The 16959-nt window shown below is 54.8% G+C and overlaps 1 protein-coding gene across 2 annotated transcripts; it reads left to right on the top strand.

Moving 5' to 3' along the window:
* Nucleotides 1-895: 895 nt before the first annotated feature.
* Efna3 (ephrin A3) lies at nt 896-8804 on the top strand. Of its 2 annotated transcripts, XM_051157537.1 has the most exons (5): nt 950-1061; nt 6827-7116; nt 7476-7541; nt 7728-7805; nt 8051-8802. In XM_051157537.1, exons 2-5 carry the CDS (start codon nt 6942-6944, stop codon nt 8179-8181), a joined length of 450 nt encoding a protein of 149 aa, XP_051013494.1. In that variant the 5' UTR covers nt 950-1061; nt 6827-6941; the 3' UTR covers nt 8182-8802. The 2 variants fall into 2 exon arrangements, with proteins under 2 accessions (XP_051013495.1, XP_051013494.1); XM_051157538.1 differs by lacking the exon at nt 7728-7805 and having other exon boundaries at nt 896-1037; nt 8051-8804.
* Nucleotides 8805-16959: the final 8155 nt, after the last annotated feature.

Raw genomic sequence — 16959 nt, 5'->3', positions numbered from 1 at the left:
TGTGGGTCTGCCGAGACCACCACTCCGTTCCTGCTTGGCTCCAACCGGCTCCTGCCTTGACACATCACTACCAACAATAAACACCTTTGGATGACCAGAGAAGCCCCTCCCCCCCCCCCCCCTTTTTTTTTGGACACATGGTCTCATTATGTAGTCCTGACTGGCCTGCAACTCAGACCTATGTAGCTAGCCTTGAACTCACAGAGATATGCCTGTCTCTGCCCTGAGAGTGCCAGGATTAAAGGAATACCCTACAGTACCTAGGCCCCAGATGGTGCCACTCTTTGGGCTCAGCTCGGCTGCTTTAGCTCTAAGGAAAACAAGCCCTGGTGCTCAGCTGAGAGCCTTGGGGCAGCCAGCTGTTAGCTCCTGGGTGCCACCTGAGGGTTTCCCCATCTTGTGTCCATTTAACTCCTTGCCTACATGGAAAGGGCGTGGAGGAAGCAGAGGTCCAACTTCGTTCAGATATGGGTCTAGTCCTGATTATTCAAAGGTAGACCTTGGCCCCTCAACACTCCCACACTCCACGGGAAAGGTGTGGCTCTACACAAGATGTACATCCAGGTCTTGGCTCCCAAATCCTTCTGGGAACTCCAGCCTAGGGGAGCTAAAGACACAAGCCGCTGCAGCAGCAAATCACCTAGGAGAGAGGAGAGGCGCGCTGTTCCTAGAGGGGCGACACAGTACCCATCGCCCACGCGCGGCGCGCTCTGGACTCGAGTGGGGCGGAGCCCCGCGCGAGCGCGTTAGGGGCGGGGCTTCGGGGGCGCGCCCAGAAGGGCGGAGGGAAGGATTGTGGGCGTGACTAAGATTGGGGGCTGGCAGCGGCGGCAGCAGGGAGCTGGGAAGCTGAGAAGCCGGGAGCGCGGGGCTCAGTCGGGGGGCGGCGGGCGGCGGCGGCTCCGGGGATGGGCGGCGGCTCCGCTGCTGCTGCTGCTGCTGCTCGTGCCCGTGCCGCTGCTGCCGCTGCTGGCCCAGGGGCCTGGGGGCGCGCTGGGAAACCGGCATGCGGTATACTGGAACAGCTCCAACCAGCAGTGAGTCGGGGACCCGGAGAACCCGTGCGTCCCGCGTCAGTGATGGGGGAGCTGGTGGGCCCGAGAAGTCCTAGGGGAACCTGGCGGCACTCCTGGGGGACAGGCTCAGTGCCTAGAGGCGAGGGAAGGGGGACGCACTACGTGGGCGTCTGTGAAACTCGGGGGTGTCTGAGAGCTGTTGGGGTGTAGTAAGGAGCGCTCTGGCGGTGCGGAGGAGGCTGCTGGGGGGCCCTAACCCCATCTTGGTTTCTCTCCACAGTCGCCTCTGGAATAGTGTTCCCTGTCCCGTAGTTCCCCCCTCCCACCCCCACCATCCACACTCTTTTTTAGCTAGGTTGAAGTCTGTGGGTACCGGTGTGCTGGGAATAGGGCCGCTGCATTTGGGAGCCGAAGGATGACCTGTTTTCAGCCTATAAATGTTGATGGGGCTCTGATTGAGACTCTTGCTTTTAAAAGTGGGGTTCAGCACTGAGACAGGAAGTCCGATTTACCACCTCCCCAGGATGAGAATGGGTTGCTCTAGTTGTGTGGATAAACCCTGCTGGGGTGAGCTGGGGCAGGGTCGCGGAGTCGGGGGGCCCTAGGAACGCGGGGTACTGGTTAGAAGGAAGAAGGCAGAGAGATGTCGGCGTAACACACACACACACACGCTCGTTGAGGCTAGGGACGGCGTACAGCACCGAGTGTGAACGGGCGTGCGCGGCTGTCAGTGTGCGTGTGTCTGTGTGTGATTTGTGTGTCTGCGTCGGCGACCGTCTAGGGGTGGGAGCGGGCCGCGGGTCGGGGAGGGGGCTGCGGTCGGTGTCCGCGTGGCCAGTCTTGTCTGGGCTGGGGTGGCTGTTGGCGCCGCCGCGGTCTGGGCGGGTGTCAGGGCGGCCGTGTGGTTTCCTCCGGTGTGTGGCGCGGCGGCCCGGTGCCGGCTGCGGGACCGGGCCATCATTCTGCACAGTCCTTGCTGCCCTTGTCTTTTCCCTGCCGAGCTGTCGTGTGTATCACTCTGGCCACCTCTGTGTTGGTAGGGGGATCCCTGGGGACACGGGGATCACTGTCACACCTGCCCGGGCGGTGGCGGCAGCTTTGCTTCTGACTCCCCGCCCTGGGGGACCCGACTAGGGAACAAATGGTGAGACCCCAGGGGAGGGGACCTAAAGGGCCTGGACCACGACCCCCAACCTTCCGGGGGAGGGGCTCCAGCTTGCTGCTCTGCTCTTTGTTGTTTGGGGCTCTGCGCCTCCCCCCTTTCTCCTCGCGCCCAGAGTGTCAGACTGGAGGTGGGGGATGAGCTAATGACGCCCCCCTTTCGCTTCCCATGGAAACCTCGGGGGTGGGGTTGCAGCCCCTCCCCCCCGGAGCGGGATTCCAACCTCCCCGGGGGGCCCTAAGGGCTGACTACCCTGCTGAATCTAGCTCACCCCCCCTAAGATTTACACGTCCGACCCCCGCCCCGCTACAGTCTGGCACGAGCCGAGAGCTCGCAGGTGAGAGACCCTGGGTTCCCCGCCACCCATGGGGAACCCCCCCTGGTCGTAGCAAGCCAGAGTCTAGGGGGTGTGGGAATAGCCTTGAGGCTAGCGTTGATCAGGTTCCCCTCCCCCGCATACACCTGGGCGCAGGTGAAAGCTCCGGAACGGGATAGGAGAGCCTGATTCCCAGAACCTCCTTTCGCCCTTTGCACTCCGGTGTGGGCAGGGACGGACGGAGGTAGGAGGCGGCGCACACCCGGCCCGGAGGCCGCTGCCGCCCCCGCCCCGCTTCCCGGGCCTTTGTTGCCGCTGCGCCCGGGCTCCCCGGCTCTCTCACTGCGGCATCCGCGGCCCCATAAATCGTGAGAGCGACGTGCTCCAAAGCCGGGAGTGGAGAGGGCCTGGGAGCTGGGGGCGGGGCCGGGCCGAGCCACAGGCTCCCCGGGCCCCCTCAGTCACGTGATCTAGGTTCCTGGCTCCCACCTCCCATCACGTGCAGAGGGTCTCTGCCCCTTGGGGTCACGTGGGGAGGGTCTGCGACCCCGCCTCTTAGGGTCACGTGGGAGGGTGCTAGTGGGACACGTGCAGGAGGCTCTTTTTGACAGACCTGCCGTAGGTTCCTTTGACAGACCTGGGGAGGATGGCTCGGTCCTGGCTACCTAGCCACCAGCCCCTTACCCCATTCAGCCTCTTGAGTTAGTCCCTAGGAATAGGCGAGACCTTTTCCTAACCTGGTCCAGAAACTAGGACACGGTGGGAACAACCTTACTGAAAGGAGTGATGAGAGTCTCCCGAGTCGGGGGGCTGAGTGGGGCGGAGTTGAGAGCCAAACATGCTTATCCCCCTTGCTGGCGCTTTATTTCTTTGAACTAAACGAAGGTGCAGGTACTCAGGGACTCAAGAGCATCATTTTCTCATGATCTCCCTTCCTGTCTTGCAAACGTTGCTGTTGCTGATGACGTTCATTCACACATTCATTCAACATATATTTATTGAGACCTCCACTACGTCCGGGGTGGTCTGTTTTCCTCTGGTCCCCAATGTGTTCGGATTCCTCTTCTTTTCCGCGCTGTCTCCTCTGTTGTGGACCTCTCTGGGTCGGATGCTGAGTCTTTGCCGGTTTTCTAAGTCTTGCTTGGTTCTCCTTGCTTTTCTCCCTCTCCTGGTTTCTGGCTTCCCTTCTCTCGCTGTGGCTCCCTCTCTTTCCCCTTTCGGGCGAATCCGTCTGTGTTCTCCTCCCCTCTGTATAGGGCAGAGTCTTTCCATCTCTGTGTGTCTCGCTTTCGGCGGGTCCTCGCTCTTCTCCGCCGCTGCAGATCAATAAACCTTCGCCGCCGCTACTGTCGCTACTGTCGCAGGGTCGAGGGGCGGGGAGATGACCGGCGCGCTGATTCTCTACCAGACCGAGCTGGCGGGGCGCGGGGGTGTCGGCGTGCACGCGCCGCCCTGGGAGCGTTCCCGCCGTCGCCGCCGCCCACCCCCAACACCCCCAGCCCCGGCGCGCGGACTCCACGCCGCGCACACGTGGTCGGCCTCGCCTGCTAGAGCGGGCCCGCGCGCAGCCTCGGGGACGCGCACCAGAGGGGAAGGACCTAGTCTCTGCATTTTTTTTTCCTCTCCACTCCCTTAACTCTGCATCTTGGCTTCTAAAGTCCGGGATAGGGGTTTAACTAGTTCAGAGCCTCTTGGGAGCCTTTCCCTTCTCCTGGGTCTTGTTAGACACCCTGTTTACCTGCCCCTAATTGCCCCAGGGGGAGACACGTTTGCTCCTTCCCTGCTCCCCAACCTCTTCTCCTGTCCTCCGCAGACTCTGAAGGCTGAAGGCTAAGTTTCTCAGGCCTAGGAAGCTGGGGCTCAGTTGAACAGAGGAGAGTCAGGATGCACCCCGGGGCGTTGCAAGCCAGGAGAGACAGAGAAACCGGGTTAGGGGGTAAGCCCTGTAGAAGAGCTACGAAAAGACATCTTTCTGCCAGAGAAGTGAGGGCAACAAGGGAATGAAGGAACAGGGAACCCAGTCCCCAGATGCTGGCCCAGGTGTGGTTAGCAGCTGGGGTCCGCGTGCCCCTCCCCTTCGCTGCTAGGTTAAATAAGATAACAGATTCAATTAAAGAGGTGCCTAACAGACAGGTCGGGTCTCCTAGGAGTTATGGCTTGGGATCCCTGGCACCCAGCCTTCGCTCTCTATCCACCAGATACCAACTGGAGACAGCTAACTTGCCAGCAGGTTTTGACCCACGAGACCAGTTTGGGGTGTGGGGGCGTGTTTCTGGGGGCTTTTCTGCCACCAAGCACAGGGATAGGTCAGAGGTGGCTCTTCTTCTGTTGTCACCCAGCAAACCATTTTATATACCCAGCCCACCATCTTGGGGAAACTGAGGTTTACCACCTGTGGGAACGTCTCTGGAGTTGCCTTGCTCCCTGCTGGAGTGGGGTGTGTGGCCTGGAGGAATGGGGCAGCTTCAGGGAGGGGTCGCTTCAAAATCAGACTGCATCCATGGGTGAGGCTGAAGGAACAAGGCCCCAGGGTAACTGTGAGGCCCATCCAGGCCTGGCACCTTATGCTGGCTGGCTGGCTGGCGGCCCCCTCCCCGGGACCTTAGGGAAGGAACAGGAGCTGATGGGGTTGGGATGGCCGTACAATGCATGGGTGGTGGCTGGGAGCAGCCAGGCCCTTGTCTAACCCGTTCTCCTGCTCCCAGCTCCCCGTCGTCGAGACTCCTGCCCACCTGAGTGCCAGGGACAGGGAGGGGCCCCGAGTGACCCATCACTCCCATGGGAACCAAGTGGGACTGGTGGCATTCCTGATGACTCAAGGAGGCTGTGCCCGTTCTTACTAGAGAGTCCAAACACCAGCTGTTACCCATCTGCCTCGTTGCTAGTCTTGGGGACGGGGCAACACAAATAAAGCCAATGACGTTTGGGTACTTTCCGGGAGGACCCTCAAGGCCTCATCCAGTGAGGAGGCTTCCAAGTTCATTTCCCTAATGTGTCTAATTACTGTTTGTGGAAATGTGTAGTGCCTGGTGACACGGAAAGCCAGTTCCTCCCCTCAGGGAGTTCCCAGGGACCCCGTCGGCGGCTTTGACATTTCATCGGCTAGCCCATGCTTCCCGGTGCCCACGATACCTCCATGTCGCTGCCAACACGTGTACATACTTGCCCTAAGGAACATAAAGGCGGCGTCTACCGCCCCTCCATCCATCTGCACTGAGCTGTCTCTGTGACCCCTACACCATCCTGTGCCACCAGGAAGGATGTTCGGACCAACACTGAGATGGAACTAACAGGCAGGTGGAGGTTCCTGGGGGACTCGGAATCTGCTGCGGCGTCCCAGAGACTCATTTGGAAAGTGACAGGCAGTCATCTTATCTAGGCACTGCGCTGTCATTGCTCAGCCTAGCTTTATCATGGTGGGGGGGCGGGCGGGCAGGGGCATCCAAGTGGAGAAAGGGGGTGTGTAAGGAGACAGAAATCTTGTCGGGCTGACAGGTAGGGAGCCTTGATGCAGAGCTCCTCAGCTCACAGGTCCTTTTCAGGTTGTTGGGGGGACTTTATTGTCCATGGCCTGAGGATGGAGGCACAGAGATAGTGGTCCTGTCATGTAGGAAATACAGAGGGGCCCCTCTGAGATAGTTGGGGCCGGCTAATACTGGCATAGGCTCAGCACACATGCAGTCTCGTTCTCTGCCTGCCTGCCGCCTGCGAGTGGGCGGTGGACATTTTTGTGTTTGTGCCATAGGACTTGTGCATGTATGTGCTTGAAGCCGCCATACATGCGTGTGTGAGGGCAAGTCCTGTCGGACTGGCCTGGAGGGTGGACCTGCAGCAGCGAGAAGGCATTCTGGGAGAAGTGATGAGAGAGGGCTTGGGTGCCAAGGAAGGGATCTCTCTACTTTCACCCTACGCTTCCATTCTTGCGGTCCCTCCTTGGGCCTGGGGAATTATGGGGAATGGACCGAGGAAATCCGGGCCCGGGTCTGGGAGTCGTTGGGGCCTGCGCTGTTTCTGTGGCAACCAGAGCTAGGTTCCTTCTTTCCTCCGCCCCTCTCCCCTCTCTCTCTTCCTTAGGAGGTAGGCCGGGCTTCCTTGGGCCTTTGCTGCCCTCTGGTGGCCACCGGGAGAAGGACAGGCCAAAAAGAAGATACCGTAAAAGGGGACAGAAAGGGGCTGAGAAAAGATTGCAGGAAAAGTCAAGAGTCTGGGGAAGTGAATTTTTATGATAAAAATACATTATATATATTAAAGTGTCCGAGTGAAGGCCTGCGGAGTGTTGGCAGGGAGCCTTGGACTGGGGTTCCTTCTCTGACCCGCTTCGTTTGTCCACAGCCTGCGGCGAGAGGGCTACACGGTGCAGGTGAACGTGAATGATTATCTGGATATTTACTGTCCGCACTACAACAGCTCAGGGCCTGGCGGCGGGGCGGAACAGTACGTGCTGTACATGGTGAATCTGAGCGGCTACCGCACCTGCAACGCCAGCCAAGGCTCCAAGCGCTGGGAATGCAACCGACAGCACGCCTCGCACAGCCCGATCAAGTTCTCCGAAAAGTTCCAGCGCTACAGCGCCTTCTCGCTGGGCTATGAGTTCCATGCCGGCCAAGAATACTACTACATCTGTGAGTGACAGGTCCTCAGTCTTCTGAATGGGAGGGTAGGGTCCCGGGGATCATCGGCCAGCCTATATGTGGTCATCGGGGATAAAGCTTCAGAGTTTCGGCTGCTCTAAGGGTTTATGAGGCTGGGGACCGGGGGTGGAGTTGGGATTTGGTGACAGTCCCAAATTTGCGCCGCACGGCATTTCTGTTAGGGGCATTCTGGGTTGGGCTGGCTAAAGAGCCGTGGTGACCAGTGTCCGGATGGAGCAGCTACTCCAGGACATAGCCGGATGCGGGCGATATGGAGGGGGCATAAGATTAATGATACGTAAGGCCGCTAGGAGTGAGTGAAAGCAACTCAGGCCCAGTCTCCTCCCCAGCCACGCCCACTCACAACCTGCACTGGAAGTGTCTGCGGATGAAGGTGTTCGTCTGTTGCGCCTCCAGTGAGTAGCGTCGGCTTCCAGCCAAGTCCGCATCCTTGCCTCCCTGCTTTGGGGCTCCCTTGGCATCCTGGGGATGGGGACAGAGGGCACAGGCGACCGGGATTAGCTCCCCAGCTGTAGCAGGGGGAGGGGGGTCCTGGCCCTGACTTTCCCCTCCTCTCTCCCCACCCGCACCCCACCCCGCAGCATCGCACTCCGGGGAGAAGCCGGTCCCCACTCTCCCCCAGTTCACCATGGGCCCCAATGTGAAGATCAACGTGTTGGGTGAGTCTGCGCAGCGCCCTCTGGTGGCCACTGCTGGAACCGCAGCCTCCTTCCCGGTGCCTGCTTTTTTTTTTCTCTGCATGCCTTCCCTTGGGACACCAAGTCCTTCCTGCCCCTCCCCACGTGGGTGGTCACAACCCTGGCTCCACTGCTGCTGCTGCTGCCGCCGCCGCCGCGTGCCCCCCGCCCCCCGGCCCCAGCGCACAGCCCAGCTCTTAGCAGTCTGTCTATTTATCTTTCCACAGAAGACTTTGAGGGAGAGAATCCGCAGGTGCCCAAGCTTGAGAAGAGCATCAGCGGGACCAGCCCCAAGAGGGAACACCTGCCTCTGGCCGTGGGCATCGCCTTCTTCCTGATGACACTCTTGGCCTCCTAGCTCTGTCCCTTCCTATGACAGAGAGAGGTGGGGTGGGGCTGAGAAGGAGCAGGGAGCCAGCTGTGGGGCCGATGTCCTTCTTCCCGTAGTTGGGAGTGGGGTCTGCGCTGTACATCTGTCTGTGCCCGCCTCTCTCTGCCCTCTCGGTCTAGGAAAGGCACTGTAGTGGATCAGGCACAGGGACAGCCACAGGTCCAAGGTGGCCTGTGGCTTTCGTAATGTTTGGTACCAAACCTGGGGGCTCTAACAGGCAGTGCTCAGGACTTCCTGCACACCTTCCCCCCTGGTACTTTTCCCTGACCCTTGGTGCCCTCCCTCTTTGTCCCCCAAGAGGCAGATATGCCCCAGAGAGAACAAATGAAGCATGGGAGGTGTCCCTGTCCACTCTCCTCTGGGGCAGAAGATGGGGAGGGGACTAAATGGGTGAGGGGCGGGGCCCCAGGCTGCCCCCTTCCCCTGTTTACAGCAATAAGCATGTCCTCCCCCGACTCCCACACAGAGGACTGTGGTTTGGATCGAATCCAAGTTTACAAATAGACACCCCTGGGGGGCAGGGAGCAGGCAGTGGACAGGGGTGGGCATTGGGGTGCCAGACAGGCATGTACAGACTCTATATCGCTATATATAATGTACAGACAGACAGAGTCCCTTTCCCCTCCTTGACCTTTGACCTTTCTTGACTTCCCCCTTCCAGAATCAGACCCCCTTTCCCCCCCCACCAGGTTAGGCCCCCCCTTGGGACCCCCCTGGCCCCTCTTTTGTCTTCTGTGAAGACAGGACCTATGCAACGCACAGACACTTTTGGAGACCGTGACAACAAAGCCCCCTCCCTTTCAGCCCTGAGCCAGGAACCGACTCCCTGGACCTAGCCCCGCCCACCCTCTGTGGTCCCCACCCATCCTGGGCCTTTTTCAAGTGCTTTGGCTGTGACTTTCATACTCCTGCTCTTAGTCTAAAAAAAATAAACTGGAGATAAAGATAACCGAGTGTGTGGTTTCAAGGGGCCGCGTCCCGTCCCTCCGTCTCACTGGCCGAGCCCTGCAGGGCTCAGGTCCGGGCTGAGCAGTCTGTGGAGTGCCTGGCTCTGTGTGCAGAGAGAGACAGAGCTTCAAGGTGAGCCTGGGTCACTTTGGGCAGATTCCCTAGCCTTTTCTAGCCTCAGGCCTCCCACAGGGAAAAATGGCTTAAGTACCTGTTTCCCAGGGCCCCGGGTGTGGGAATTGAGGCTCAGGCTGGTGTTCTCTATGCTGTAGCCAGAGGCTTTTGGCTGGGTCCAAGGATTTCAGGGGATTTGTGAACCTAGATAGGAAAAAAAAAAAAATAATAACATCTTTATTTTCACTCACCTGTGACAAATTTAACATTCCCTTATGTATTTGGGCAACAAGCCACAATAGCATTAACAGGACGTGTGACTTTGTAGCCAACAGAAATCCCAGGTGTTTCCAGACTGCTTTATATCTCAAGAATATCATTTATGCGTCACTACTTTGAAATGATCATAGTTGTTAGAATTTCCTTGTTTTTAACATGTTAATAAAGAAACATATATATTACATACCAAAAAATGTAAATGTCTGTTAACTGTGTTTCAATATAACTGGGTTCCTTCATGGGTTATTCATTTGAAAACATGCTCCCAGGCCAGGCGTGATGGGGCACGCCTTTAATCCCAGCACTTGGGAGACAGAGGCAGGTGGATGATTGTGAGTTCGAGGCCAGCCTGGTCTACAAGGTGAGTCCAGGATAGCCAAGGCTACACAGAGAAACCCTGTCTCAGAAAGCCAAAATAAAATAAAAGACAAGAAAACATGCTCCCTCCTGGAGCCTGGTTCCTCATAACCACAGCACCCAGTGCCAGGAGAGCAGAGGCAAAGGTTATGCACAGGACAGTCAAAGGGGTTCAGGGTCTGGGAAGGTGCTTCCTCAGCCCAGGGGACCTTACCCTACCCTGCCTTTCCTGAGGCACTGAGGACAAGCTAGATTCTAGCAAGATTCAAGCAACTCTCCTATGTGTTTCTGTGGCTGTCAGCTGCATTGTGACATCCCTAACCAAGTACTGTGGTATGTACCTGCAATCCCAGCATGCAGTGGGGCTGACCAGGAAGACCATTACAGGTTCAAGGACAGACTAGTCACTAGTCACTACACTTCAAGTGAGACCCTATTTGAGAGCTTACAGGCTCTTGGTAAAATTTAGCTATATGCTTAGAGTAAAGGGCCGCTGGGCCGGGCATGGTGGTGCATACCTTTAATCCCAGCACTGGGAGGCAGAGGTAGGTGGATCTCTGTGAGTTCGAGGCCAGCCTGGTCTACAAAATGAGTTCAGGACAGCCAAGGGCATACAGTGGGCCAGACTGACACTTCTGTATCAAAAGACAGGGAAGGCCAGCTCAGCCATCCAGTGGTCCACACTGTCAGCTGATACTCCGGGAACACCTGCCAAGTGCCAGCTACCAGTGAGACAAAGACGACGCTGTCTAAGCCTTTAGGTGCGCTGATTTCCCGGTGTGGTGCTGCTCACCTGTAATCCTGGCGCTTGAGAGGCTGAGGTAAGAAGACTGAGCGTTCAGGATAGTGTGAGCTACATATGCGCCTCAAAAACCAAAACCTATGGCTCTGTGGTAAATTACTTGTTGCGGGGCCTGATGAGCTTGATCCCCAGACTCATGCACACGCGCAACTTTATAAAGTTCCTGTACTGGCTAGTTTTATGTCAATGTGACACAAGCTATAGTCATCTGAGAGAAAGGAGCCACAATTGAGGAAATGCTTCCATAAGATCAGGCTTTGGATAAGCCTGTGGGGCTGTTTTGTTTTATTTTGTTTGGGGAGAGGTGTTTGTTGTTTTTTGTTCTTTCTTTTCTTTTTTCCTTTTCCTTTAGTTTTTCCAGACAGGGTCTCTCTGTGTAGCCTTGGCTGTCCTGGACTCACTTTGTAGACCAGGCTGGCCTCGAACTCACAACGATCCGCCTGTCTCTTCCTCTGGAGTGCTGGGATTAAAGGCCTGTGCCACCATTGCCCAGCAGAAAAACATATTTTTAAAATCTAGAAAGATTTGGCTGGGCGTGGTGGCACACGCCTTTAATCCCAGCACTCAGGAGGCAGAGGCAGGCGGATGGCTGTGAGTTCGAAGCCAGCCTGGTCTACAAAGTGAGTCCAGGACAGCCAAGGCTACACAGAGAGACCCTGTCTCGAAAAAAAAAAAAAAATTCTAGAAAGAATCAGATTGTGAAGGGGCCATGGATCCTCAGCACTGTGGCTTCTCAAGCCTTATGTAATTCTGTAGTAATGCACTTGAGTGTCCGAGGCAGTGTGTAACGCACACAAGTGTCCGAGGCAGTGTGTAACGCACACGAGGGTATAAGGCAGTGAGTAATGCACACAAGTGTCTAAGGCAGTGGTCCTCAACCTTCCTAATGCTGTGATCCTTTAACACGCTTCCGTACATCGAGACCCCCAACCATAAAATGACTTTCGTTGCTACTTCAGAACTGTAGTTTTGCTGCTGTTATCAATCGTAATATAAATATCTGTGTTTCCCGATGGTCTTAGGCGACCCCGTGAAAGGATCCTTCAACACCTCGCCTCCAAAGGAGTTGAGACCCACAGATTGAAAACCACTGGTCTAGGCCTGGAGAGATGGCTCAGAGGTTAAGTAGCACTGGTTGTTCTTCCAAAGGTCCTGAGTTCAATTCCTGGCAACCACATGGTGGCTCACAACCATCTGTAATGTGATCTGGTGCCCTCTTCTGAACTGCAGGTGTACATACAGGCAGAGCACTGTATACGTAATAAATAAATTTTTTTTAAAAGATTTATTTATTATGTATACAGTGTTGTCTGCTTGTAGGCCAGAAGAAGGTATCAGGTTACGTTATAGATGGTTGTGACCCACCATGTGGTTGCTGGGAATTGAACTCAGGACCTTTGGAAGAGCAGGCGGCGCTCTTAACCACTGAGCCATCTCTCCAGCCCAAATATTTTTTTTTAAAAGAAAAGAAAACCATTGGTCTAAGAGGTAGTCAATCAAAGTGCATCTCAAAAACAAAAACAAAAACAAACAAACAAAATGCATCTCAAGAGCTAAGAATGCATGAGGTTCTGGGTCTGATACCCAGCATCACAAAAGCAACAGAATCAAAGAGTGGGTTTTATTTGTCACCATGCTCTGCCCACTGGAACCTGTATCAACTCTTGGAACCTCTTCCACAAGTCCAGACTACACTTCCTCCTGTCCTCAGCCCATTACTCCTGCCTGTGGTGAGAAAGAGTGCTGGCGACCTGAAGCCTGCACAAGGAGGGTCATCCAGACCCTTCAAATTGAGACTGGAGAGCGGTTAAGAGCACTGGCTGCTCTTCCAAAGGTCCTGAGTTCAATTCCCAGCAACCACACGGTGGCTCACAACCATCTATAATGTGATCTGGTGCCCTCTTCTGGTGTGCAGGCATACATGGAGGCAGAGCACTATAATATAAATAAATACATACATACATTAAAAAAAAAAAGAAGAAGAAGAAGACCAGCACTCGGGAGGCAGAGGCAGGCAGATCGTTGTGAGTTCAAGGCCAGCCTGGTCTACAAAGTGCATCCAGGACAGCCAAGGCTAACACAGAGAGACCCTGTCTGGGCAGGGGAGGGAGAGGAGGGGAGATACAGACTTTTCATTTTACAAGTGGGACATCTGAAGGTGAGAGGCAGCAGTGACATAGCCTCAGGCGCTCACGCGTCAAGGTCGGAGGCAGGACCAGAACTCTGAACACAGCCTTCATCTCTAACATACACCGTCTTCAGAGGGGAAAACATTTGCAGTCAACCAGCAGTGACCCCTCTCTATTTCCCTGACACTTGGGCAGAGCCTCTTCTGGTTTCATTTCTTTTGTTGTGACAAAAAAAGCAACTTAGGAGAGACGGGAGTTTATTTCAGTCGCTTGTAGCAGAAAAGTTACAGGGCCTGGAGGCTGAAGCTGCTTCCTGAGTCACACCAGAGTCACGAGCAGAGAGAAGCCAAGCTTGAGACCGGGAACGACGTGTCACACCTTTAATCCCAGCACTCAGGAGGCAGAGGCAGGCGGATCTCTATGAGTTCCAGACCAGCCAGGACTCTGGAGTCTCTGTTTCAAACAGAGGAAAAGAGAAAGAAAGAAAGCAGCAAGAAGAGAGAAATAAAACGTCCGGCACTCTTACTTGATTTGTTTCTGTTTTTTTTTGAGACAGAGTCTGGTTATGTAGACCAGGCTGGCCTCGAACTCACAGAGATCCATGTGCCTCTGCCTCCTGAGTGCTGGGATTAAAGGCGTGCACTACTGCGCCCAGTTTGTTTGCTGCTGTTAGCTTTCTCTTTCCTTGCACTGTCCAGGCCCTCCTTGCTTTGGAAATGTTACCCACAATGAACTAGCTCTTCATCAATTAACAGTCAAGACAACCCCACAGAGGCACGCCCCTCCCCCAGGCCAACTTCATGGCAAGAATACTTTATTAAGATTCTCTTTCCAGGAGACTGTAGGTTGTGTTGGCAGTTAAAAGTAACCAGCACTAAGCCAGGTATGGTGGCGCACACCTTTAATCCCAGCACTTGGGAGGCAGAGGCAGGCGGATCGCTGTGAGTTCAAGGCCAGCCTGGTCTACAAAGTGAGTCCAGGACAATCAAGACTACACAGAGAAACCCTGTCTCGAAAAATGAAAAAAAAAAAAAAAATAACAGTACGGGCACTGGCCTACAGAATTAGGACTGAGGACTGAGGGAGTGCCTCCACACTTCGATGAACACAGGCCAGGACTTTGGCTAACCCTGCTGTCCCCACCCTGAAGCGTGGAGCTCTGAGGTAAGGCATGGCCAAGCCAGTGAGCTGTCCCGCAGACTGGGACGAGGAGCTCCAGATGGGGTGCACCCTGAGAGGAGTCTTTCTCCATCTTTAGCTTCATCTCAACGAGGACCCCAAGAAGGGTCCCAACCGAGTCTCCACAGTCCAGCATTGTCACTCCCATTCCTGCCTTGAATGAGCGGCAAGGAACAGCCACAACAGACACAAAGCCCGATACGGGCTGATTCGAAGTAGCCATGTTCTCCCCGCTCTGAGTGAGAGTAAGCTCCAGCCAGCTATGCTCAGGGCCTGGGACATCCAGGGCTCTTTGCAACCCAGGCCTGGGATCTGACCGCCTGCTGCCTGTGGCTGGGTGCCACTCGGAGCCTGAAGTTCTGCTTCATACCCACCAGGTGGCGCAGCTTTGAAGGGTCAGCCATGGTACGAGTAGGGCTTAAGACCCGGTTACTGGATTTTTGTTTTATTGGTGGGTTGTTTTTTGTTGTTGTTGTTGTTGTTGTTTTTGGGTTTGGTTGGTTGGTTTTTTGAGACAGAAATTCTAAATGTTTGTTTGTTTATTCTGTATACAGTGCTCTGCCTGCATGTACACATGCAGACCAGAAGAGGGCATCAGATCACATTATAGATGGTTATAAGCCACCATGTGGTTGCTGGGAACTGAACTCAAGACCTCTGGAACAGCAGACAGTGTTCCTACCTGCTGAACCATCTCTTCAGCCCCGAGACAAGATTTCTCTGTGTAGCCTTGGCTGTCCTGGACTCACTTTGTAGACCAGGATGGCCTTGAACTCACAGCGATCCGCCTGCCTCTGCCTCCCCAAGTGCTGGGATTACAATTGTGAGCCACAACCGCCAGGCCATTTGTTCTGTTTTTAAGGTTTCCTCATCCGTCCTTACTTCTTCTCCTCCTCTCCCTCTCCCTTCTTCCTTTTCTTCTTTCTTCTGTTCTTCCTTTTTCTATTTGTTTTTGTTGTTTGTTTTGAGGCAAGGTCTCTCAATGTAGTCCTGGCTGTCCTGGAGCTAGCTATGTAGGCCAAGCTGGCCTTGAACTCACAGAGAGCCATTGCCTCTGCCTCCCCAGTGCAGATTAAAGGTGTGTTCCACCAAGCCTGGCTTTCCTGTTTTAAAAACTGAAGCCCAGGCTGAGGCTGCATTAGCCATGCTAAGGAGGGCGTGGTCTTAAGCCCTTCATCCTCTTGTCTCCACCTCCTAAGTGTTGAGATTACAGACATTACACTACCATGACCAGGTTTTTATTTTTATTTATTTGTTTACCTGTTTATTCACATGTTTATTTTGAGGTTTTTTTCCCCCTTCATTTTGATTATTTCAAGATAAGGTTTCTCTGTTTTAGCTTTGGCTATCCTGGACTCGCTTTGTAGACCGGGCTGGCCTTGAACTAACAGCGATCTGCCTGCCTCTGCCTCCCGAGTGCTGGGATTAAAGGCGGACGCCACCACCAGACTCTTGTCCAGGTTTTTTAAATTATTTATATTTTAATTTTATGTGTATGAGTGTCCTGCCTGCATATATGTATGTGACTGTGACTGTGTCTGTGTGTGTGTGGTACCTGTGGAAGTCAGAAGAAGGTACCAGAATATAGCTGGAGCTGGTGTTTGAGACAGTTGTGAGCCACCTTGTAGATGCTCAGGACCAAGTAATCAAGGTCCTCTACAATAGCAGTGATAGCAGTGAGTGTTCTTAACCAATGAGCTAGCTCTACAGCCAGGTGTTTTGTTTTGGGGAGAGAGAGAGAGAGAGAGAGAGAGAGAGAAAGAGAGAGAGAGAGAGAGTGTGTGTGTTTTGAGACAGAGTCTTGTACTATACTGCAGGCTGGAAATAGTCTCCCTGCCTTAACCTGCCGTGTGCTGGCATCACAGAACATGCTACCATGTTTAGCTCTTTTATTGTTTGTTTTGAGCAGAGTTTTATACCATGGCCCACTGACCCACAACCCCTGGATTGGGATGGTTTGTGAACTATGAAACGGTGAAGGAGTGTTGGCCTGTAAGGAGCAGGGGTGTACCAGCTTCCTCTCCACCCAAAAGTGTCTCTTACTCTCTTGTCCCCCCACCCACCCCCCACCCCCCAGGTCTAGCTGTGCTAAATGTGGGCTTAGGGACGGACTGGCTTAGGCCAGTCCACACCTGTCCAGCCTATCCCTGTTCAGCCCCTGTATCCTTCGCACCCCCTCACACTTCCTTTTGTTGTACAACTAGCAAACAGGGGAAGTCTCGGATGAGTAGGTGGTGACATGTGGTGGCTATGACGGACGCCGGCTGGGACCGAGGACTGTGTTGAGAAGTAGAGGACGCAGGTGAAGATGAAGGTGACCTTGGTGGGGGATATAGGGATGCCTGCTAGGGAGCCGCAGCCCCGGGGCAAAAGTGTGATGTTGACCAAAGGGAAAGGCCGAGTTGCTGGAGCTGGGTCACCCCAAGACTCTCCAGGCCCCGAGTAGCAGGGGAACCCAGGCCGTGGGTCTGCAAGCTGACCCTGGCACCCACTGCCTCTAGTCTCCTCTGTCCCCTCTAGCTTCGTCAGTGGGAACAGATACAGCAGCTCCCCGGAAGGTCAATGCCAATCTCTTGGCCTTCATCAGGTCATCCGGCCCCAGGTAATTATAGAGCTGTTGTCAAGCCTGCCTATAAAAGAGTGGATAGGCCTGCTCGGGAACCAGGAAGAACTAGGCTCAAGTGGCCCTGAGAGGATGGGGTTCTCCAGGGAACACTCCACTCTACCCACAGTCTAACTCACGACTTTACACACTTCAGCTCAGCTCACACTCACTCACCACCATCTCACTGCTTCGCAACCCCCACACAGTCAATCTTCAGTGGGAGGGGGTGGAAGGGGGGAGATGGGGTGACAACCCTGAAGGGGCGAAAGGAAAACAAGTGCATGTTTACACAGCTGAGGTGCAGGGGCCTCACACAGTGCCAGAGGACTACC

Source organism: Acomys russatus, chromosome 15 (assembly GCF_903995435.1).
Source record: "Acomys russatus chromosome 15, mAcoRus1.1, whole genome shotgun sequence".
In the NCBI taxonomy this organism is placed as follows: Eukaryota; Metazoa; Chordata; class Mammalia; order Rodentia; family Muridae; genus Acomys; species Acomys russatus.
The sequence above is the reverse complement of the archived record's forward strand: the minus strand, read 5'-3'. Positions and strand labels throughout refer to the sequence as shown.

What these genes read in the sequence shown, in the direction of transcription:
- Efna3 (XM_051157537.1), top strand. Translation starts at nt 6,942, where the DNA reads ATGGTGAATCTGAGCGGCTACCGCACCTGCAACGCCAGCCAAGGCTCC. An exon ending in GTTCGTCTGTTGCGCCTCCA is followed by an intron (nt 7,542 to 7,727) that starts GTGAGTAGCGTC and finishes CCCACCCCGCAG; the next exon opens with CATCGCACTCCGGGGAGAAG. An exon ending in TGTGAAGATCAACGTGTTGG is followed by an intron (nt 7,806 to 8,050) that starts GTGAGTCTGCGC and finishes ATCTTTCCACAG; the next exon opens with AAGACTTTGAGGGAGAGAAT.